The sequence below is a fragment of the Rhinopithecus bieti genome, unplaced genomic scaffold (genome assembly GCF_001698545.2).
Source record: "Rhinopithecus bieti isolate Rb0 unplaced genomic scaffold, ASM169854v2 scaffold_13342, whole genome shotgun sequence".
Taxonomy (NCBI): domain Eukaryota; kingdom Metazoa; phylum Chordata; class Mammalia; order Primates; family Cercopithecidae; genus Rhinopithecus; species Rhinopithecus bieti.
This window is the reverse complement of record NW_016807690.1, coordinates 2,191,750-2,213,420: the sequence shown is the minus strand read 5'-3', so window position 1 is coordinate 2,213,420 and position 21,671 is coordinate 2,191,750. Positions and strand designations below refer to the sequence as shown.

Here is a 21,671-nt window from a genome sequence, read left to right as displayed (position 1 = left end):
AAGCTCTGATTTCAAGTTCCAAAGCCCTAGAGCTTCCCTCTTCTCTGTCTCCCTGCATTTCTAGCTGCCTCAGCAGCTGAAGGCCATTGGGCGGGTGTAGGGAAGGTCATTGTACCAAGAAGATAGTTGGGTAAATGCTGTACCTTTGTTGTAGGATTCTCTTGGGAGATGTCTGCATCAATGGGGATGGCATGAAGTAACCAGAGTCAGGATGTGGGGTCTGACTCAGTGACAGAAAAAGTGGCAGTGTGTCTCTCATAACCAAAACGGCCCTTGGACCAAGAGTCAGGAGTCTGGGGTTCTCGGTTGGCTCTGCCTCCTGGCCCATTGGGTTTCTGGACCTCAGTTTTCTCCTCTATAAAACCAAGGGGTTGGCCGGGCATGGAGGCTCACACCTGTAATCCTAGATCTTTGGGAGGCTGAGGTGGGCAGATCGCTTGGGCCCAGGAGTTCAAGACCAGCCTGTGTAACATGGTGAGACCCTGTCTCTACAAAAAGAACAAAAATTACCCAGGCATGGTGGTATGCACCTATAGTCCCAGCTACTTGGAAGGCTGAGGTGGGAGAATTACTTGAGCCTGGGAGGCCGAGGCTGCAGTGTGCTGTGATGGTACCACTGCACTCCAGCCTGGGAAACAGAGCGGACCCTCAAAACAAAAACAAAAATGAAAAACGAGCAAATGAAGAAATAAAAAGCCTAAGGGGTTGTAGTAGATGATCTCTAAGGTTAGTTATAATTGATGTATTGGAATATTTAGGAAAAGGGCACTGGGAATATACTAGGAACACCTGATGGAGATATCTTTATTTCCACAGCAGCTTCGTGGATATGTCTCATTGATGCTCACGGTATCACTTTCCCCCATGTAGGTGGGCAGGCATTGTTACCCCTATTTAATAAATGAGGAACCAACAGAGGCTTAGGAGAGGAGTTGCCTGATGATTGGTGGCAGAGCCAGGATCAACAGTGGGGCAGGGTGGGGGGACCTGGCCAGGCAGCGACTGGATGAGACCTGGGGTGAGAAGTAGCAGGGACCCAGTCAGGGCAGAGAACGACAGTTAGGACTGACTTTGAGGTTTGGATTGGATCGGTAAATTCCCAAGAAAGAGGGAGACTAGGAGGCTGGAGAAGAACTCTGGAGTAAAGGGGAGGATTACTAAGGGACATGGAGTACCTATCATATGTCAGACACTTACCTCTATCTCTCCTGTCTGAACAAATCCTTGCAGGAACCCCAGGAGACAGGTTATCTCCACTCTGCGAATTGGAAAACAGACCCAGAGAGATTCAGTTGTATGTCCGAGACCACCCAGCTAAGAAGCTAAGCATTCTGAACTGGAACCCAGAGAATTTGACGCCCAAACTCCAGGTCTTTTCACTGCTGTGTTCCATTTGGGAAAGGCTAGTGATGCGGGGAAGGGGCTTATTGCCCCTTGGTGTTTAGTTGGGAGTGGTCGGATTGGTGGGTTGGGGGCGCAAGGCAGCCAGATCTGGGACTCCTGTGCTGGTGACTGGACTACAAAGAGTTAAAAACCTGGGGCCTCCTCCTCCCGCCTCCTCGGGCCTCCTCCTCCAGCTCTTCCTGTCCCGCTGTTGCAACACCGCCTCACTCTTCCCCTCCCAGCTCCTCTCTCCTCCTCTCTGCTTTAATTTTCTCAGAATTCTCTGGACTCAGGCTCCAGTTCTGGCCTTTGGGGTTCAAGATCAGGCCGTGGTCTCTATGCCCGAGTCTCAACCCTCAACTGTCACCCCAAGGCACTTGGGACGTCCTGGACAGACCGAGTCCCGGGAAGCCGCCAGCGCTGCCGCTGCCACACTGTCCTGAGCCCAGATGGGGGAGTGAGAGGCCATAGCTGTCTGGCATGGGCCTCTCCACCGTGCCTGACCTACTGCTGCCACTGGTGAGACCAGGGACAAAGGGAAGAGTGGGCTGGTGGGCGAGGCACCGCCCGGCCGGCGTGGGCCCTCTCCGGGAGGGGGCCGAGCCTCTCCTTCCCAGGCCTGGTCCTGGCGCCAGCCTCAGGCCTGCAGGTCCTAACCTCAGCCACTGCCAGTGTGGGGTTCCCCACGCATCCACCGCTTGGAGTAGGGGCTGCGCTGAGGCAGGGGAATGGGAGAAGTTTGAAAGGGAGAGAGTAGAAGGAAGCCCTGAGCCCTGACAGCCGTGGAAGTTTGCGAGGGCCAAGGGAATGTGGGCAGGTGATAGGCCCAGGGTGGGGCAGATTTGGCGGGGAAAGGAAAGGAGTGGGAGTAGGAAGGTTAGCGCTCTGAGTCCAGACGGTTCTGAATTCTGTCCCTCCAGTCAGCTGGCTGGCCTGGAGTGTGTTGGGCCGTGGGGAGGCAAGGCTGCCTGTGGAACCTGGCAAAGCACACCCTGTAGGGCGGGAGTTTGGCGGCTGGTGAAGTCGGGGAGTGAGTTGAGGAGTGGGGATGGGGTGGTGTGGTGGGTTTGGGATGCCCTGGTGGGAGGTATTTGAGAATGGGCTGGGACACTGGATGGGGCAGGGCAACCCAGTGGACAGCGTCCCCAGTACCCTGGCCAAGCCCCGGTCTCTCACCTGGGGACATTCTTTACCCTTCTGCCTGCTGCTAGGCAGGTGGCCTCTGGGACTGAGCCTTCCCAGGGAGCTAGCCCTACCCCCACCTGGTCAGTGTCACTGGGCCTGTCCTCCAGCTTCCCCTCCCCGCCGCTTCCCACAGAGCTAAACAACAATCCCTTGGTTTCTTATTCTACAGTTCAGTTTGGGGAAGTTGGTAGAAAGTTGTTTTCGTCACTGGAAAATGTCCCTTTCTCTGGCCTTCAGCCTTGTTTCAATGTATCCTCGATCGTCCTCCATGTCTTGGCCCGGGAATCATCCCATTCAGATGCTCCGGGCCCATCTAGTTGGGCAGATTTTCCCTGTCCTGTTGTGGCCCTGCCCTGCCCGGCCTCTGAAGGCTGCGCCTACCTCCCCTCTCTTTAGTGCCTTATACTTTTCCTCTCCCACCATTCCTTTCTTTCCAACAATCTCCCCAGACTCTCCTCAGACTTCTCAGAGCCTCTTTTTTTGAAATCTTTTCTCGCTAGTCCTCCTTCCCTCCTTTCTGCTCCGCTCTGGTCCCACATTGCCACCCTCAGGTCCCCAAGCAGCACGTCCCTTGTCAGGGTCTCACTCTTCTCCTTCTCCCTCCTCCTTAGTCCCACCCCCTCTTCCCTTCCTCCCACTGTCCTTCCCCCCACGGTCTCCCCACCAGCCAGCTGCCCTGGCATCCTGCTTCTGTTTTCTGTTTGGGGGTGGCCCTGGCTCCCTCACGCACCTGCTGCACGAACAAGAGCAGCTTCTATAACCTAACCTTTCATGGCTTTGTTTATCTCCACAACGGGGGTCATAGTCATGACTTCATACTGTTGTTTTGAAGATTGAATAGACTGATACATGTTAAGTGTTGCTTTGATTTATTAAGTGTGCACTCCGGGCTAGACACTGTGATAGGTGCTGGGATTACAGCAGAGAACAAAATCCCTGCCCATAGCTTTGACAGTCCATCAGGGGAACAGGTTGTAGCAAATAGAAAGCACTCAATAAAGTTTTTATATTGCTGTGATTAGTAGTAATTACTGGGTGGCTACCTGTATTTGGAAAACAGAGGGTAAATGTAGCCTGAACAGGTAAAGGGAAGTGCCTGGGTCCTGGGGTGCTTTAGCCCAGGTGGGATTACATCTCCTAAGAGACAGAAGCCTGGCCTGGAGCCGGGGGAAAGGGAAACAAAGGGAGTGCAACATCCTTCTGAATTTCTCACCATTCAATGGGCAATGCAAAGCTCACTGTGTGTTGGTGGGGTGGAGGTAGGGGTGGGGGGCGGTGAGGTGAGGTAGGGGAGTAGGGAAGAATGATACAGGAGAGATGGTGGCAAAGCAAACAGAATTTTGCTGCTCTCAAAGAGCTTACAGCCTAGGAACCAAGATGGCTTACAGTGAAAAATGATTTCAGAGCAATCCGGAGGAAAATATCCACAAATGCATGGTGATGTGGTGTCCTGGAGCACCAATGGGAGGAGAAAGAACTGGGGAAGGAGATGAGCCTTAGTCCACTGCCTTGCCTTGCTTAGCAGGTCTCAGCTCCTGTGCTCAGCTCCAGAAAATCCAGGAGCTTCCCCACGCTGCTTCAGTGTCCTTCGCCGTGCAACTGCAGCATTCCCTGTATAGATGTCAGTGCCAACAACTGACTGTCTTTGACTCCAGTGAGAGTTCTTGAGAGCACGAGCTGTGTATTATCCACCTCAGCATCCCTAGCACCCATACAGGACCTGTCACATAAACTGTACTCCTTAACTATTTGCTGAATGAATTAAGGAACAAGAGATGGGTCAGATGGGATGGGGGAGGGAAAGCCTCATAGAAAAGTGGATGTGGAGCCGACATCTGAAGTCACTGCCTGTCAGGGTAGCTATAAAGGAGGCAGGCAGAATCGGACACTGATGTGAGGAAGGGGAGAGGAATGGAGAGATGGGATTTTGTGTTGATGGGCAGGGTGGCAGGAAATCAGACACCTTAGTGGGAGTGGAAAGACCATGTTGAGAAACACTAAGAAATATGAATGGGAGAATTAGAGGGAGTCGGGTAGAGGATGGAGGAAGAGTGTTGAATATGGTCTCAGGTGGAGGAATTCATTCATTCGTTTATTCTCCTAGGGCACACTCTGTGCCTGGACTGTGATTAGAAGTGAGGTGAGGCATCTCAGATGGGTGCCGTGGCTCATGCCTGTAATTCCAGCACTTCAGGAGGCCGAGGCGTGTGGATTGCCTGAGTCCAGGAGTTCGAGACTAGCCTGGGCAACACAGTAAAACCCTGTCTGTACAAAAGATACGAAGATTAGCGGGGCATGGTGGAGTGTCCTTGTCATCCCAGCATTTGGGAGACTGAGCTCAGGAGAATCGCTCGGGCCCAGGAGGTGGAGGTTGTAGTGAGCCCTGACTACACCACTACATTCCATCCTGGTGGTGAAGGTTGCAGTGAGCCACTGCACTTCACCCTGGGCGACAGAGTGAGACCCTGTTAAAACAAAAGAGAAGTGAAGCATCCCTGGAGGTGCCCATTCAGATCATTCCCATGACCACGGGAATGTTTGGAACCAGGCTCCGGAGACGGAGAGGAAGGTTCACACACTTATGCGTGCCAGGTAAAGCCGGAATGAAGATAAAAAAGTGTGTAGGATGGGTGGGAGCAGAAGAGAGGCTAGAAGACAACTGCAATAACCCAGGTGTGAGGCAACCCAGGGATGCAGAGAGGGCTGAGAGATCACAGAGGGAGGCCTTGCAAGACGAACTGACACATGGGATGGCAGCAGGGATAGGGACAGGGCCCTGGGGAGGGAGCGTGGCAGGGTCTCAACGTTCATCTGGGAAGTTGATGGTGTGACATTTGTCTAGGTGAGGAGATGGATGAATTCCGTTTGGGGCATGTTAAGGGCCAGGGGAATGGTCGTGTGGGAGGGTGCACCTACCAAGCTAGAGGAGAGGTGCTCCAACTTCTTTCTGCCTTTGTATCATTCGGACTCACTGTGTTCACTCATCAGTGGTTCTCAGGAGAGGAGCACACCAGACTCTTCAGTAAGGGTGTGTGTGCTTGTGTGTGGGGAGGTGGGGGGATGGTCTGAAAACTCTCCCCTGGAGATAAATCTATTCCTACCAGGGGTGCTGTCTCCTCATCTCCCTCTTTGGGAATCACTGGCTTCCACCAGAGTGGAAGACAGATGTGTCATTAGATCAATCAGTTGATCTGTATGTATCTGCTCCCAGTCTGGAGGCCTGGTTCTGGTTGCTGAGAGGACACCAGAGGAGGATAAGACACTTTCTGACCAACACATTATTTGATCTGTCATCTTACAAGGTTCGTGGTCACTTTGGGGAGATCCTATCTGTCAACCAACATAACCATATTATGATAAGAGCCAAAAGTAGATAGGGTCAGTTCACGTGAGCTGAGCCCACAGGGGCTGTGGGTCTCAGGAGCTGGGGTGGAGGAAACAGACATCATCAATGGAGGCTTCATGGGAGGGAGATGGGATCTCAGCTGGGCCCTTGGAGGAGAAGCTGCCATGACCTCCCACAACATCTTGACATTAAATGAACAGACACATGAATGACGGGGAAAGGAAGACTGATTGGGTCCCTGCAAGGTGGCTGGATCAGGGTCAGACCACAAGGCCGATCTCAGCTTCGCCTCCCCACTCTGCAGCCCCAGCACAGGAAGTCACACTTTAAAGCCTTCTCTGGCGGAAATTGTGGGGGAGTTGGAGGGGTGTTGGGCCACCCCCTCAACTGTTTCTCCACAGGCACCCCAGCTTCCTGCCTTCTGCTCCAGGCTGGAGTCTGGGCCTAAAGAGCTCGCCTCCTGTTTCTGCTGTTCTGCTTCACTCATGCAACTGCTGAGGACTGGGCTCACTGGGGCCAGCTGATGCCAGCAGTGGTGCCCAGTGGTGGGGAGTCTGAGGGCCCTGGCTCCTAGGGGTCAGAGAGGGCTGACCCGGAGCATTCTGGGGGCCAGGGGAAGCCTGGGAAGCAGGGCTGGTTCTTCCATCTGGCATCCCTTCTTGCCTGCTCCCTCGTTCCTGGAAGTGGGTGTTCAGGGCTCTGGAGCCTTTCCTGTGCTGTCAGTGGGCTTGGGGAGGGGCTGTGGAGACTCAGAACTGGCCTTATTTCCTAAGGATTGTCTGGGGACCCCAGAGAGGTCCCCAAACCCAGCACAGCTGGCCAGAACCAGCCAGGCTGTGGGAATGCGGTGAACCTAGGGTGGGAGGGCAGCTTTGGCTTGCTTCCTGCTGGGACTGGGGAGTGTTGGGGGCTGGAGTGAGAGCTCACGGAACGGGTTTAGCTGTTGGAGACTTGTTGAACTGGGAGGAGGAGCTGGGGCGGGGCCTCAGCTAAAGGATGCTGAGGGGCTAGGAGGAGCCAAGTGGCCCTCAGGGAGGGGAGGGCACAGACCTGATGGGCGGAAGCCAGGGTCGAGGGAGACTTCCCTTTGGGATGGAATGGGGAGAGGGAGGCATTTCCCGGAACATGAGGGCCAAGTGGGACAAGGGTCTGTGGCCTGGCTTTTGGAAAGGGGAGGGGTTGAAAGGGGGTTGAGTGGGGATGGGAAGGAGGGACTGGGCCATAGGAAGAAGGGATTAGATGGAGTCCCTCTTGCAGGCTGGTGCCTTCTGCCTTTCTGCTGACTCATGACCCTTGAGGAGCTGGGGAAGCTGCTAGTTCCCTCTCCCCTCCCTAGATCTCCCTCCCTCTGGCCTGAGTCACTGGGGCGGAGTTGCTGGGAAAATATTTCCCTTTCCCGGATCTGACTTAACCCCCAGAGTGCTGGAAAGAGAAGGGAACATGTGGCCTGAGAAAGCCTCTCTCCCTCCCTCCCCCCAGGGAGGCTCATCCCCACTGGCCAGAGGTCCCTGAAAAGCTCCCTTTAAGGCTCTCTGAGGCTGGCATCCCCCAGTTCTTCGTCATGACTCTGTCTCTGCCTGTTGACTCTGCCTTAAGCCCCCTGGATGGGATTCAAAGTGCCAGTGACCTTAGGTGCTCCCATCGCTTCTTCAGGGAAAGGAACCACACTTTCAGGATTGGGAAGTTCTTCCCATCACCACCCCAAACCCTTCCTGTTGCCCTGGAAGCCCCAGTCCTGTTCTCAGGGGAGGTGGCACGGTGTTGGCTGGTGTGGGCTGGGGAAGGTTGTCCTCTGAGCAGGGGTGCACACCTCCGCCTGCGGGGGCTGCTGTTGTGTTTCTGTGTGTGACTTCCCATGTTTGCGGCTGAGGCTTGAACTTCCGGGCCTGCGCAGCTACAGCTGCAGCATCTCCCAGTGGCTGACTCAGGGTGTGACTGGCCTCCTGCTCCGAAATGTGGAGTTGGTGAGGCTGGGTGGCTGTGGGCTGCCTGGCCCTCCTTCCCTGCCCTAGAGTTTCTGTGATCTGGTGAGTCAGTTGCTCCTCAGTGTTTAACAGACATTGAGGACACCCTCTTACCTTTACACAAAGTGTCTCTTATAGTAGAGAAAAAAAAAAAAAAAAAACGAAGCCCAGGGAAAACCAGAAATGAAGCTGGCAGAGATCAAAGTTCAAGTTGGAGCTAAATATTCACTCCTGGCTTTGCTTTCCTGGCACTGATGCCAGAACAGGACAAGCCGTTTAGCTGCTGTGGGGTTGGCCTAAGACTGCAAAGCATACCTTCCAGAATACCATGGCATGCAGGGGGCCCCAGGACTCCCCAGCATGCCCTCAACTCCCACCTGACAGTCATCCAAGCTGAGTCACTAGCCTTGGCCAGCTCTATTTGAGTGTCCTGCACACCTTTGCCCACTCCTCCCCCCATCTCAACTTTGTCCCCCGTCTACCCATGTGGGATCCCCAACCCTTCCCTTTTACTCTCCTCCCCATTTGTCATTGCCAACCCTGGGTGTTTGTGTAAATTTTGAGGTGGAGGGGATGGGCCAGGGAATGTGAGGGCAGGAGGCAGAGTAAGGTTTGATACAAGCATGTAAAGAAACTTCCTTCTGCTTCTGCCCGCTCCCCAGGAGTGGTGCTCACAGGAACATCACTTGACCCCACCACCAGCTGACTTTTTTAGAAATACTCCCGGGATGTGCACAGATCCTCATTGTTTACCTCTGTGAATGTTCACAAAGCAATCACACGGTGAACCCAGCACCCAGATGGAGAAACACTACCCCAATCTTTAGGGCTGCTTGTTGGAAGAAAGGGCCATCACTGAAGTAACCTGCCAATTCCCAGTCAAAAACACATCCTTTCAACATCTGCCCTGTGTCCAGCACTGTTAGCTGCTGTGGGGAATTTCACAGTAAGGATAAAATACGGGGCTGGACTCACGCCTGTAATCCTAGCACTTTGGGAAGTCAAGGTGGGAGGATCACTTGAGCTCAGGATTTTGAGACCAGCCTGAGCAACATAACAAGACCCTGCCTCTACTAAAAATAAAAAAAAATTAGCTGGGCATGGTGGTGCACGCCTGTAGACCCAGCTATTCAGGAGGCTAAGGTGGGAGGACTGCTTGAGTGTGGGTGGTGGAGGCTGCAGTGATTGTGTCACTGCACTCCAACCTGGACAACAGAGCAAGATCCTGTCTCAAAAAAAAAAAAAAATACAGCTTAGGTCTGGGGCCTACTAGCTTTGAGTTGAGGGAACAAAAATGAACACACAGGACAACTAGAGAACAATTAAGCATCAGATTGTATGATCCCAACTGTCTAAGATTCAAGGAAGAACTCTAACCTTGGTGAGTGGGTTGGCCTGGGCAGAATGTTTCACAAGGAAGGACTTGAGCTGGGGAAGTTTTATTTTTTTATTTTTATTTTTATTTATTTTATTTATTTATTTATTTTTTGAGACAGAGTCTTGCTCTGTCGCCCGGGCTGGAGTGCAGTGGCTGGATCTCAGCTCACTGCAAGCTCCGCCTCCCGGGCTCACGCCATTCTCCTGCCTCAGCCTCCCGAGTAGCTGGGACTACAGGAGCCCGCCACCTTGCCCAGCTAGTTTTTTGTATTTTTTAGTAGAGACGGGGTTTCACCGTGTTAGCCAGGATGGTCTCAATCTCCTGACCTCGTGATCCGCCCGCCTTGGCCTCCCAAAGTGCTGGGATTACAGGCTTGAGCCACTGCGCCCGGCCAGAGCTGGGGAAGTTTTAGATCTGCTGCCCCTACGCTTCCCATCCCTCCCTCTCCTGATGGTGTCTCCTCTATCTGATTCTTCCCCAGGTGCTCCTGGAGCTGTTGGTGGGAATATACCCCTCAGGGGTTATTGGACTGGTCCCTCACCTCAGGGACAGGGAGAAGAGAGATAGTGTGTGTCCCCAAGGAAAATATATCCACCCTCAAAATAATTCCATTTGCTGTACCAAGTGCCACAAAGGTAGGGGCAAGTGGAAACGGTGAATGCCCTCAGGTCTGGGGTGCTGCTGCTTCCTCTGCTTCTTCCAGATGTTCTTCCCTAACTTTGCTGCCTCTCCTGGACTGGGATTTTCTCCCTCCCTCCTCTCCTAGAGACTTCAGGGAATTGGCTCTGGCTGTTGTCCCTAGCATGGGGCTCCTTCCTTGAACTCTCACCTGCAGCCTAACTCTGCTGCTCCATTCACAGGAACCTACTTGTACAATGACTGTCCAGGCCCGGGGCAGGATACGGACTGCAGGGAGTGTGAGAGCGGCTCCTTCACCGCTTCAGAGAACCACCTCAGACACTGCCTTAGCTGCTCTAAATGCCGAAAGGGTGAGTGGGCACAGGCCGGAGAGTCAGGCAGGTCTTGACCGGTGTGTGCGTGCCTGTGTGCAGGCTGGTTGGTGTGGGCAGGAATGTGTGTGTGTTGGTGGGACACTGCATGGATATGAGTGTGTGTTACAGAGACAGACACACACTTAGGGGAATATCAGGAAGGGGATGCAGGGACAGGAGGATGCAGGACTCATACCCCATCTTCTCCCCTCACCAGAAATGGGCCAGGTGGAGATCTCTTCTTGCACAGTGGACCGGGACACTGTGTGTGGCTGCAGGAAGAACCAGTACCGGTATTATTGGAGTGAAAACCTTTTCCAGTGCTTCAATTGCAGCCTCTGCCTCAATGGGACCGTACACCTTTCCTGTGAGTGCAGCTTTCCTGACGCCAAGCCCTCTCCCCACCCCAGGGACTGGCCCCTTCCCCATGTAGCGGCATTTCCTTTCCTTCCCCCTCCCATAGTCTGTGGGTCTGACGACCAACTCCTCTCTGGCCGCCCCCACCCTGTCCCTTGTCAATTCCTCCGTCCTGTGGGGTGAGGGTGCAGGGTGCTCCTTCTTTAGCTGTGCTGCACTTCTCCCTACAGGCCAGGAGAAACAGAATACTGTGTGCACCTGCCATGCAGGGTTCTTTCTAAAAGAAAACGAGTGTGTCTCCTGTAGTAAGTGAGTATCTCTCAGAGCTGCTGGGCACTGGATGGTGGCATGGATTGGGATGGGTGACTTTGGTGGGAGCCACTAGTGGGACAACGTATGCCAGGATGCCCCAGAGTGCTCAGGCTCCTACTGACTGAGTGGGAGACACTTCGTTAAGACACCAGGCAGTCCTTTCCCTTGCTCTTCAAATCTTTTTTTTTTTTTTTGAGACGGAGTCTTGCTCTGTCGCCCAGGCTGGAGTGCAGGGGCCGGATCTCAGCTCACAGCAAGCTCCGCCTCCCGGGTTTACGCCATTCTCCTGCCTCAGCCTCTCGAGTAGTTGGGACTACAGGCGCCCGCCACCTCGCCCGGCTAGTTTTTTTGTATTTTTTAGTAGAGACGGGGTTTCACCGTGTTAGCCAGGATGGTCTCGATCTCCTGACCTCGTGATCCGCCCGTCTCGGCCTCCCAAAGTGCTGGGATTACAGGCGTGAGCCGCCGCGCCCGGCCTGCTCTTCAAATCTTAAGGAGTCTTTGAGGATAGAAGATCATGCCCAAGAACTTGTAGCCCTTTCAACTCAGATATGTAGATTCTTGGGCCATAGGATCTACGATAGTTCATTGATTCTGGGACATACACTCTGACAGCTCTGAAATCAAACTTCCTATAATTGATGATTCATCATGGTTTAATTGGCAGCTTTGTGTACGTCTGGGTAGTCATGTAAAGAAAAGTGCCTTTTATTCTTGATGGCATCTTAGGTTTGATGAAATATGGTATTTCCCCCTTAGTCTCTTTGTCCAGGCCTCCTCACTCCTGGCTCCACAGTGGCTGTTCTTGTTACTCACTTGCAAAGAATAAACTCTGAGGGCTCTCAGAGTTTGAACCCCAGCATAGCCACTTATTGGCTATGTGACCTTGGGCAAGTTTCTTAACATCTCCGAGCCTGACTTTTATTTATTCATTTATTTTTGAGACAGGGTTTCATTCTGTCACCCAGGCTGGAGTGCAGTGGCACAACCATGGCTCAGCCTCCACCTCCAGGGCTCAAGCCATCCTCTTGCCTTAGCCTCCTGAGTAGCTGGGACTACAGGCACCTTTCCTGCATACACCAGCTAATTTTTCATGCATATGAAAAATTTAAAAATACATGTTACTGGGGCAGCCAGAGAGCACACTGTAGAACTAGCAGATCTTCCACATTGGGAGTTGTCACTGGACAGTGGAGTGATGAGAACTCTATGGGGTGGTGCTGCAAGGAACTTGAGAGAGTGAGTTCCCAGCAGGAAGCTGAAAGCAGGGAGAGGCACTTTAGCCCACCTCTCAAGCTCATGGTGAGAACCACATAGAATAGTATAAAAGTGCTTTCAGGAAGAAACGAAGCCAGGTGTGGTGGCTCATGGCTATAATCCCAGCACTTTGGGAGGCCAAGGCGGGTCAAGATCAGGAGATTGAGACCATCAGGAGATCGAGACCATCCCGGCTAACACGGTGAAACCCCGTCTCTACTAAAAATACAAAAAAAAGTAGCCGGGCGTGGTGGCAGGCGCTAATTTTTTACCACTACAGCCAGCTAATTTTTTACTTTTTGTAGAGACAGGGTCCTACGATGTTGCCCAGGCTAGCCTCGGACTCCTGGGCTCAAGCAATCCTCCGCCTCGGCCTCCCAAAGTGCGAGGATTACAGGCATGAGCCACCAAGCCTGGCCTGGGCCTTACCATTCTTATATTTAAAGTAAGCATAATGACATTCATTTGGTGAATTTATGAGAACCAAAAACAAGCAAACAAATAAAACCTACAACACATCTGACACAAAGCTATTTATTTTCCATTCATCTTCATCTTTTTTTTTTTTTTTTTTTTTTTTGAGACAGAGTCCTGCTCTGTTGCCCAGGCTGGAGTGCAGTGGCGCAACCTTGGCTTACTGCAACCTCTGCCTCTCAGGTTTAAGCGATTCTCCTGCCTCAGCCTCCCGAGTAGCTGGGATTACAGGCACATGCCACCATGCCTGGCTAATTTTTGTATTTTTAGTAGAGATGGAGTTTCACCAGTTTGGTCAGGCTGGTCTCAAACTCCTGGTTATCTACCTACTTCAGCCTCCCAAAGTGCTGGGATTATAGACGTGAGCTACCACACCTGGCTTCGTCTCTTCCTGAAAGCACTCTTTTTTTTTTTTTGAGATGGAGTCTCACTCTAATGCCCAGGCTGGAGTGCAATGGCGCGATCTCAGCTCACTGCAAGCTCCACCTCCTGGGTTCACACCATTCTCCTGCCTCAGCCTCCCGAGAAGCTGGGACTACAGGCGCCCGCCACCACGCCCGGCTACTTTTTTTTGTATTTTTAGTAGAGACGGGGTTTCACCGTGTTAGCCCTGATGGTCTCGATCTCCTGATGGTCTCAATCTCCTGATCTTGACCCGCCTTGGCCTCCCAAAGTGCTGGGATTATAGCCATGAGCCACCACACCTGGCTTCGTTTCTTCCTGAAAGCACTTTTATACTATTCTATGTGGTTCTCACCATGAGCTTGAGAGGTGGGCTAAAGTGCCTCTCCCTGCTTTCAGCTTCCTACTGGGAACTCACTCTCTCAAGTTCCTTGCAGCACCACCCCATAGAGTTCTCATCACTCCACACTGTCCAGTGACAACTCCCAATGTGGAAGATCTGCTAGTTCTACAGTGTGCTCTCTGGCTGNGGACTACAGGCGCCCGCCACCACGCCCGGCTACTTTTTTTTGTATTTTTAGTAGAGACGGGGTTTCACCGTGTTAGCCCTGATGGTCTCGATCTCCTGATGGTCTCAATCTCCTGATCTTGACCCGCCTTGGCCTCCCAAAGTGCTGGGATTATAGCCATGAGCCACCACACCTGGCTTCGTTTCTTCCTGAAAGCACTTTTATACTATTCTATGTGGTTCTCACCATGAGCTTGAGAGGTGGGCTAAAGTGCCTCTCCCTGCTTTCAGCTTCCTACTGGGAACTCACTCTCTCAAGTTCCTTGCAGCACCACCCCATAGAGTTCTCATCACTCCACACTGTCCAGTGACAACTCCCAATGTGGAAGATCTGCTAGTTCTACAGTGTGCTCTCTGGCTGCCCCAGTAACATGTATTTTTAAATTTTTTTTTTTTTTTTTTTTTTTTTTTTTGAGACGGAGTCTCGCTCTGTAGCCCAGGCTGGAGTGCAGTGGCCGGATCTCAGCTCACTGCAAGCTCCGCCTCCCGGGTTCACGCCATTCTCCTGCCTCAGCCTCCCGAGTAGCTGGGACTACAGGCGCCCGCCAGGTCGCCCGGCTAGTTTTTTGTATTTTAGTAGAGACGGGGTTTCACCATGTTAGCCAGGATGGTCTTGATCTCCTGACCTCGTGATCCGCCCGTCTCGGCCTCCCAAAGTGCTGGGATTACAGGCTTGAGCCACCGCGCCCGGCCTTAAATTTTTCATATGCATGTTTGACTCCCCCTCCCCGAAGTCAGGTGTTGTAACTAGCAGTGTCATTTAAGAAAAAGCCCTTTAACCTCTCTTTGCCGAAGGATTCTTATCAGCAAAACAGTGATGAAACAGCAATCCCATGACAGCGAGCTAATTACCTTCTCAAGCACTTATTAAATGAGGCATAATCATTTTGCTTATCCTCAGTCCTGAGAGGTGGGTGATCCCTGTGGCGATGAGGAAACTGAGGCTTGGGGGTTAATGGCTTGCCTAGATTCACATTGCTAGCCAAGGAATGGACTGGAATTTACACCCTGACCCTGACTGCTTTTCACATTTTCTACACAGCCTTTTCAAGATCCCTGCCAATTCTAAAATTAAATGATTCTATGATTAACTGTGTTTCATTCTTCTGCATCAGTTCCCAAAACAAATTATATCAAGAGACAGCAAAAATATTTGTAAAGAAAGGATGTCCAACAATCTGTGTTGTTTTTCTGTGTTCCTCCAATGGTAGGGCCTCTATTCACCAGTGCCGTCTCTTCCTTTAGCTGTAAGAAAACCCCGGAGTGCACGAAGTTGTGCCTACCCCAGACTGAGAATGTTAAGGGCACTGAGGACTCAGGTGAGGAGAAGTGACCTGGTGCCCGTGCTCACCTGCCCTCTCCCTCTCCTTGCCTCCACCCATCCATCCCACCCATCCGTCTATCCCTGTGGCCCCCCTCTGCCCCCTCCTCTGACCAACACCTGCTTTGTCTCCAGGCACCACAGTGCTGTTTCCCCTGGTCATCATCTTTGGTCTTTGCCTTTTATCCCTCCTCTTCATTGTTTTAATGTATCGCTACCAACGGTGGAAGTCCAAGCTCTACTCCATTGGTGAGTGGGGCCTTTGGGAGGGAGATGGAGCTGGTGGGGGTGAGGGAGGATGTGGGTGGGTGCGATGGACATATGTGGAGGGAGGTGAGGAATGTCCTCGCAGTTCACAATACTGGGGACTCTGGGTAGAAGGTGGCCCTGGATGGCTGGGGAGAGGTCGAGCTGCATCAGTAGCTCTCTCGTCCCTGGGGCCACATAGGCCCTGAGGCATGTCACCACAAGTCCCCACTGCCAGCTGAGTCTAGGGTGCCAGGGCTGAGAGAGGAAGTGAAATTTATGATGCTTGCTTTCTTTTTTCTCAGTTTGTGGGAAATCAACACCTGAAAAAGAGGTGAGATGAAATCAGAGAGCTACTCCCAAATGTCCCTGACCATTCCTCATAATTGCCTAATACTCAGATCCCCTGGAATCATCCTTCACCTCCCGGAGGCTCACCTCATTCCCTCTAAGTCCCAATCCCTATCCAGAATAAAGAGGGTCGGGCTTGGTTTTTGCTCCCCCACTAATGTTGCGCCACCTTCTCTCTTTCAGGGGGAGCTTGAAGGAACTACTACTAAGCCCCTGGCCCCAACCCCAAACTTCAGTCCCACTCCAGGCTTCGCCCCCACCCTGGGCTTCAGTCCCATGCCCAGTTCCACCTTCACCTCCAGCTCCACCTATACCCCCGGTGACTGTCCCAGCTTCGCGGCTTCCCGCAGAGAGATGGCACCACCCTACCTGGGGGCTGACCCCATCCTTGCGACAGCCCTCCCCTCTGCCCCCATCCCCACTCCCCTTCAGAATTGGGAGGACAGCGCCCACAAGCCACAGAGCCTAGACAGTGAGTTTCTCCTGCCGCTGGAGACTGGGGGGAGGAGGCTGGGGGAGGGCCAGGTGAGCGCGGGCGGCCTCCCAGAGGGGACCAGGAGAAGCGGAGGGCGCGGGATGCGGGGCAGGGCTTGGGGTTGCCGCCGGAGGCTCACCGGCCTGTGTCCCCGCAGCTGATGACCCCGCAACGCTGTACGCCGTGGTGGAGAACGTGCCCCCGTTGCGCTGGAAGGAATTCGTGCGCCGCCTAGGGCTGAGCGACCACGAGATCGATCGGCTGGAGCTGCAGAACGGGCGCTGCCTGCGCGAGGCGCAATACAGCATGCTGGCGACCTGGAGGCGGCGCACGCCGCGGCGCGAGGCCACGCTGGAGCTGCTGGGCCGCGTGCTCCGCGACATGGACCTGCTGGGCTGCCTGGAGGACATCGAGGAGGCGCTGTGCGGCCCCGCCGCCCTCCCGCCCGGGCCCAGTCTTCTCAGATGAGGCTGCGCCCCTGCGGGCAGCTCTAAGGACGGTCCTGCAAGATCCCCTTCCAACCCCCCTTTTTTCTGGAGAGGAGGGGTCCTGGAGGGGCAAACAGGGGCTAGCAGCCGCCTACTTGGTGCTACCCTCTAGATGTACATAGCTTTTCTCAGCTGCATGCGCGCGGCTGACAGCACTGCGCGCGCAGAGAGAGGAGCACCGTAGGCTCAAGAGCCTGAGTGGGTGGTTGCGAGGATGAGGGACACTATGCCTCATGCCCGTTTTGGGTGTCCTCACCAGCAAGGCTGCTCGGGGGCCCCTGGTTCGTCCCTGAGCCTTTTTCACAGTACATAAGCAGTTTTTGTTTGTTTGTTTTTGGTTTTTTAAAATCAATCATGTTACACTAATAGAAACTTGGCAGGCCTATGCCCTCTGCCTGGACAAGCACAAAGCAAGCTGAATTGTCCCAAGGCAGGGGCGAGCACGGAACAATGGGGCCTTCAGCTGGAGTTGTGGACTTTTGTAAATACACTAAAACTTCTGAAATTAAAGCTCTGCTCTTAGAGAGAGTGGTTTGTCAGGATGGGAGGCGGGGGCAGAGGCCCAGATCCTGAGGGGTGAGATGGGAAAAGCCCTGCACTAGGGCCAGGTAGCCCACCACCATCACGCCAACTGACAGAGGAGTAGCAGGTTCTTGTTCCCTCCACCTTCATCTGTTGCCCAAGCTGGAGTGCGCTCACTGCAGCCTCCTACCCTTGGGCTCATGGGGTCCTCCCACCTCAGCCTCTGGACACAGGTGCACCACCACACCTGGGTAATTTTTTAAAATATTGTTTATAAAGACAGGGTTTCCCTATATTGCCCAGGCTGTATTGGAACTCCTGGGCTCAAGGGATCCTCCCACCCCAGCCTCCCAAAGTGCTGGGATTACAGGCAGGCATGCCCAGCCAGGGCAGTCATTTTTATGCACAACTTTCTGTGGGGCTTAGGTGTACCTATGATACATAAATTTACAGTTCTTGATCCCCAAAGTCCTCAGAGCCGGAGGTAGGGTGCCTGGGCCAGGCTTCCTTTGGGAAATGTGGTCCTTGAGGTAGAGTCACGGATGCCAGAGGGTGACCAGCGCTACTGGAGAGAGATCTCCTCTGGGAGAGATGCATGCCAAAGGTCCTCTGCCTTCCTCACACCTCTCTGAAAAGACAGGAGGGGGTGTTCAGCGACAGTCAGTGGCAATGGGTGAGAGTTGGGTGAAGAGAGGTGGAGAGCCCTTCTTGCCTCCACCCCTACTCCAGCACTGCCCTCTTTCTATACTGCATCCCCCGCCCCATACAGACATCCCTGTCTGCCCCCTCCCAGGCCAGCTTCCCTCCAGCACTTACGATGTGGACAGAGGGGTGTCCAGATGAATGATGTGGGGCCCCCGCATCCTCTGCAGCTGGGCCCGAGTCAGCTTCCGTGGCCTGCTGTCCTGGGGCTCCACGGCACCCTCAATCCTTTGGCTGGCCAGCTCCTCCCGGATCTCTCTGAGCATGTCCTCAGCCCGCATTGGGTGCAGGGATGTGTGGCCAGCTCTCAGGAACAGAGGCCCCTCTTCTTCCTCCTCCCCTGAGGACTCCCAGGGGCTTTCCCCAGCAGAGTCAGCATGGGCTGGGGAGGAGGGAAGCTGGCCCCGAAGCTGGGCCCTGTGCAGTGTTTCCACCACCACATTCCCTCCCACGGAGGCCCCATCTTCTTCCTCAGACCAGGTCGGTGGGTCTCCCTGGGGACGACTGGCTCCTTTTAGGATTTCTTCTGGCAGTTCAGGGGCGCTTCGGCGTTGAGGAGCTTGGGGGTTGGGAGGCTGGGGACGCAGAGGGATGTCCCGGAGGTCCAGGGTGGAGAAGGTGAGGCGAGGGTCCCGCCGAAGGGCTCTTTGGCGTAGACGGCTCAGCGGGGAGCGGGAGCCCTTGGGGGTGCCTGGGATCAAAGTGCCATAGCCAGAGTCTGAGTTATCATCTGGCACAAAGGGAGCATCTTCATCTGTGTCTTCTGTCACCACCAGGTGGGGGATAATGGTCGAGAACTCAGGAGTCCTACAATTAATGGCAAAGAGTCAGATGCACAGGGGTCAAGTTCAAGTCCAGGGAGTTTCCCTTGATCACTACATCCAGAAACGGCCCCGCCTCCAAACTTATTTTGGTATCGTCTTTCCATCGCACTATGATTGTTTTTCTCATCTGGCTGGCCAGATTTTAAGCTCCTAAGAGAGTACAGGCTGCCTCTCAACTGTTTTATCCATAGCACCTGGTCCAGGATGTTGTATCGAGTGGGTGGTCAGGTTTTTGCTGAGTGGTTCCTGAACTTACTTGATATTATTCTCAATGATCGATTCTTCTTTTCTCCTTAAGCTGCTGCCAAGCAGTGGTGCTATCCTAGATGAACCTCTCACACTCGCCGGGGATGTGGCAGCTCTGCTATTCTGCAAATCCACACCTACCTTCATTCTCGAGCCTGCTCCTCTCAGGACGCTCCTGTGTGACTCTAGGCTGGCTAACTCTGTAGACTGTCTGTGCCCTACCCCCGACCCCCAACCCAACACTGCTGATACCGACCTTCCCTACCCTGCCCTATAGCCTGCGTTCCTCTATCCCCAGTTCCACCAAAAGTGTACAGTGATGCCATTTCTCAGCCTTATGGCTTCCTCCTCTTCCCCTCCCTGTCTGTGGCCCCCTACTCGGGGAGACCTTGTAGTCCGTGTGAGCCTTACCTCCCCTCTGCGCTGCTCTGAGAGCCCTCCAGGGAAGGTGTGGAGGGCCTGGTGCTGGGGGACTCCCTGTCCTGGTCCCGATAGAGGGCCAGGAGCTCCCTCTTCTGTTGAACGTACTCCTCTGCCTTCAGCTTCTGTAGGGTGATCTGGGACAGGACACTTTCATTATTAAGAGCTCTCATTTATTGAGCACTTGCTGTTTGCCAGGCACCCTGCTAAGTGTGTTACATATATTACCTTATTTTATTTTATTTTATTTTATTTTATTTTATTTTATTTTATTATTTTTTGAGATGGAGTCTTACTCTGTCACCCAGACTAAAGTGCAGTGGCACAATCTTGGCTCACTGCAACCTCCACCTCCCAGGTTCAGGCGATTCTCCTGTCTCAGCCTCCTGAGTAGCGCCTGCCACCATGCCTGGCTAAGTTTGTATTTTTGGTAGAGGCAAGGTTTCACCATCTTGGCCAGGCTGGTCTCAAACTCCTGACCTTGTGATCCACCCCACTTGGCCTCCCAAAGCGCTGGGATTACAGGTGTGAGCCACCGCACCTGGCCTACATTACCTTATTTAATCTTTACAAAAACCCCATGAACCAGATATTTTTACCCCTACCTTACTACTGAGACATGGAGACTCTAAGGTTAAGTAACTGCCCAAGGAGGTACTTCTTACAGTAAGAAAGTGGGGTGGTGCCGGGATTTGGTGGCAGCAAACTCTGGAGCTAGTGTTGGGGGTGAGTGGGGTGAACAGAATGGCCCTTTTCCTACTTGTACAGGTCTTCCTACTTCTCATGTCCCATTGGCAGACCCGTTATCAGGTCTGCCCCCTCCTTCAGGAAGCCCTCCCTGGTTGGTGGTGATGGTGGAATAAGTGTTCTGAATTGGTACTGGTTGCTCCTTCAAGAGCATCCCTCTCCTACCACCTGGGCGTCTGCTCTGAAGCTGGGAGGAGCAGGAGGGCAGAACATGGGCAGAGGTGGGCTTTGTCCTGGGCTGAGGTCTCTGCTGTCTTTCAGAGGGAGGAAAACTCCTAGAAGGCTGAGGAGAGGATGCATTATATTGTCTGTCTTCCTCCCCGCCTCAGCGATCTCATACAGGTATCAACAGAATGAAATGGCACCATCTGAGAAAAAATTTTCAAAGCACCTTTGCACATGTGGTCATTTGATACACACCATTGCCCTGTGGTGTGGAGAACATGAATGCTAGCCCATTTTACAGATAAGAAACCTAGACGTAGAGAGGTGAAGTGACTTGCCCAAGGTCCCACAGGTATGGGGAAGCAGAGCTGGGACAGGACCTTGCTCTTTGAGTCCTAGTTCAGTCAATGCAACACATTCAAGGACAGCCTTGAAAGGTAAAGAGTTAGGAAAGGTCAGTTGTTAGCTTGGGGAGGGGGAGAGAGAGAGGGAAGGAGAGGGAAGAGAAAGTGGTAGAGCTGAGGTTGGAGGCAGAGGCAAGCCTTGGTGAAAGGGAGGTACCGGTGGCTGCAGTGGGCAGCACTAATGTCAGCACTTGCTGGTATGGCCATATCATTGTTAAATATTGAAGTCTTCCATGCCGGTAAGGAAATGGCTGCTGCCTGGGTCTCATCCACTTCCCCCACCCCCATGATCTGGCAACGAGGGGGAGAACATCTGGCACAGCAAAGGACCTCTAGTGCACGCTCCCTTCTGATTGGCTGATGCCCATGCTATACTAATTGTTAAATATTTCCAGTATCTCCCCAGTTTGAAGTATATGAGCCAGCGATTCCTGGGCACCTGGACTTTCCCAAAGCCTCTCCAGAAACGCTGGGGGCACCTGGGTCAGGACAAGAGATGAAATGGATGAACAGGGATAGGAAAATGACATCAGGCTTATATTTCCAATTCTGCTTTTTCTGGCTCTCCAGTCACTTATTCCCAAGGGTGACAGCAGTCTCATAAGATGTGGTCTGTTGGCCAGAGCAGAGGAGGGTGTCTGGGAGCAGGAAACCTGCCAGGGCTAGGACCTGGGGCAGGACTCCTTCTTTCCCAGGCCCCATCTCGCAACTCCATGTGAACTGAGGGAAGGAGTGAGAGAAGGGAGGGTGGGGGCGCTGGGCCGACCTGCTTGTCCTGTTGGGGTGCCCTTTTGCCCCACAGGACCCAAATTCAGGTTTGCGTTTGGGGTGCCAGAGGAGGGATGTTATGTGAAAGAAAAGAACTGGAAGGAAGCAGAGTTTCTGTAAGGGACGTCCAATGCCAGCATCTCTGCTAAACTTGCCCCTTGCCCGACCCCAGGAAGAGGCTGGAGGCTGGGAGGAAGCCCTGAGCACCGGGCGGGGGGTTGGGGGAATGGGAAGGTTGGGGGTTGGGCCACTTTGAGGTGCCTCCAGGTGAGCCCAAAGCCTCTCCAGCAACCCTGGGAGGATTTTCTCGGCTTGGGTAAGAGGAGAGACACATAGGGGGCAGAGGGGAGGACAGGAAAGGAAAAAGAAATTGG

General features: G+C 53.4%; 2 protein-coding genes across 5 annotated transcripts in view; one reads left to right on the top strand and one right to left on the bottom strand.

Moving 5' to 3' along the window:
• The first annotated feature begins 1,573 nt into the window (after nucleotides 1-1,573).
• On the top strand, nucleotides 1,574-17,021 carry TNFRSF1A (TNF receptor superfamily member 1A). The gene is made up of 10 exons (XM_017883321.1): nucleotides 1,574-1,902; nucleotides 9,738-9,891; nucleotides 10,117-10,245; nucleotides 10,466-10,615; nucleotides 10,836-10,914; nucleotides 14,864-14,937; nucleotides 15,075-15,188; nucleotides 15,491-15,519; nucleotides 15,720-16,008; nucleotides 16,169-17,021. Exons 1-10 carry the CDS (start codon nucleotides 1,864-1,866, stop codon nucleotides 16,477-16,479), a joined length of 1,368 nt encoding a protein of 455 aa, XP_017738810.1. The 5' UTR covers nucleotides 1,574-1,863; the 3' UTR covers nucleotides 16,480-17,021.
• Nucleotides 17,022-17,288: 267 nt separating this feature from the next.
• PLEKHG6 (pleckstrin homology and RhoGEF domain containing G6) overlaps nucleotides 17,289-21,671 on the bottom strand; it is a 37,780-nt gene continuing 33,397 nt past the window's right edge. For all 4 annotated transcript variants that reach the window (XM_017883357.1, XM_017883354.1, XM_017883358.1 and 1 more), the window contains 3 exons: nucleotides 19,205-19,350; nucleotides 17,838-18,530; nucleotides 17,289-17,649 (listed from right to left, as the gene is read on the bottom strand). In XM_017883357.1, the coding sequence (XP_017738846.1) occupies nucleotides 17,640-17,649; nucleotides 17,838-18,530; nucleotides 19,205-19,350 (849 nt within the window). In that variant the 3' untranslated portion in view covers nucleotides 17,289-17,639. The remainder of the gene's footprint in view (nucleotides 17,650-17,837; nucleotides 18,531-19,204; nucleotides 19,351-21,671) is intronic.

Bases quoted from the DNA above. Each gene is read 5' to 3' on its own strand.
- TNFRSF1A (XM_017883321.1), top strand. From the start codon at position 1,864: ATGGGCCTCTCCACCGTGCCTGACCTACTGCTGCCACTG. The intron at 1,903-9,737 runs GTGAGACCAGGG...ATTCTTCCCCAG, and splicing joins CTGACCTACTGCTGCCACTG to GTGCTCCTGGAGCTGTTGGT. The intron at 9,892-10,116 runs GTAGGGGCAAGT...CTCCATTCACAG, and splicing joins CTGTACCAAGTGCCACAAAG to GAACCTACTTGTACAATGAC.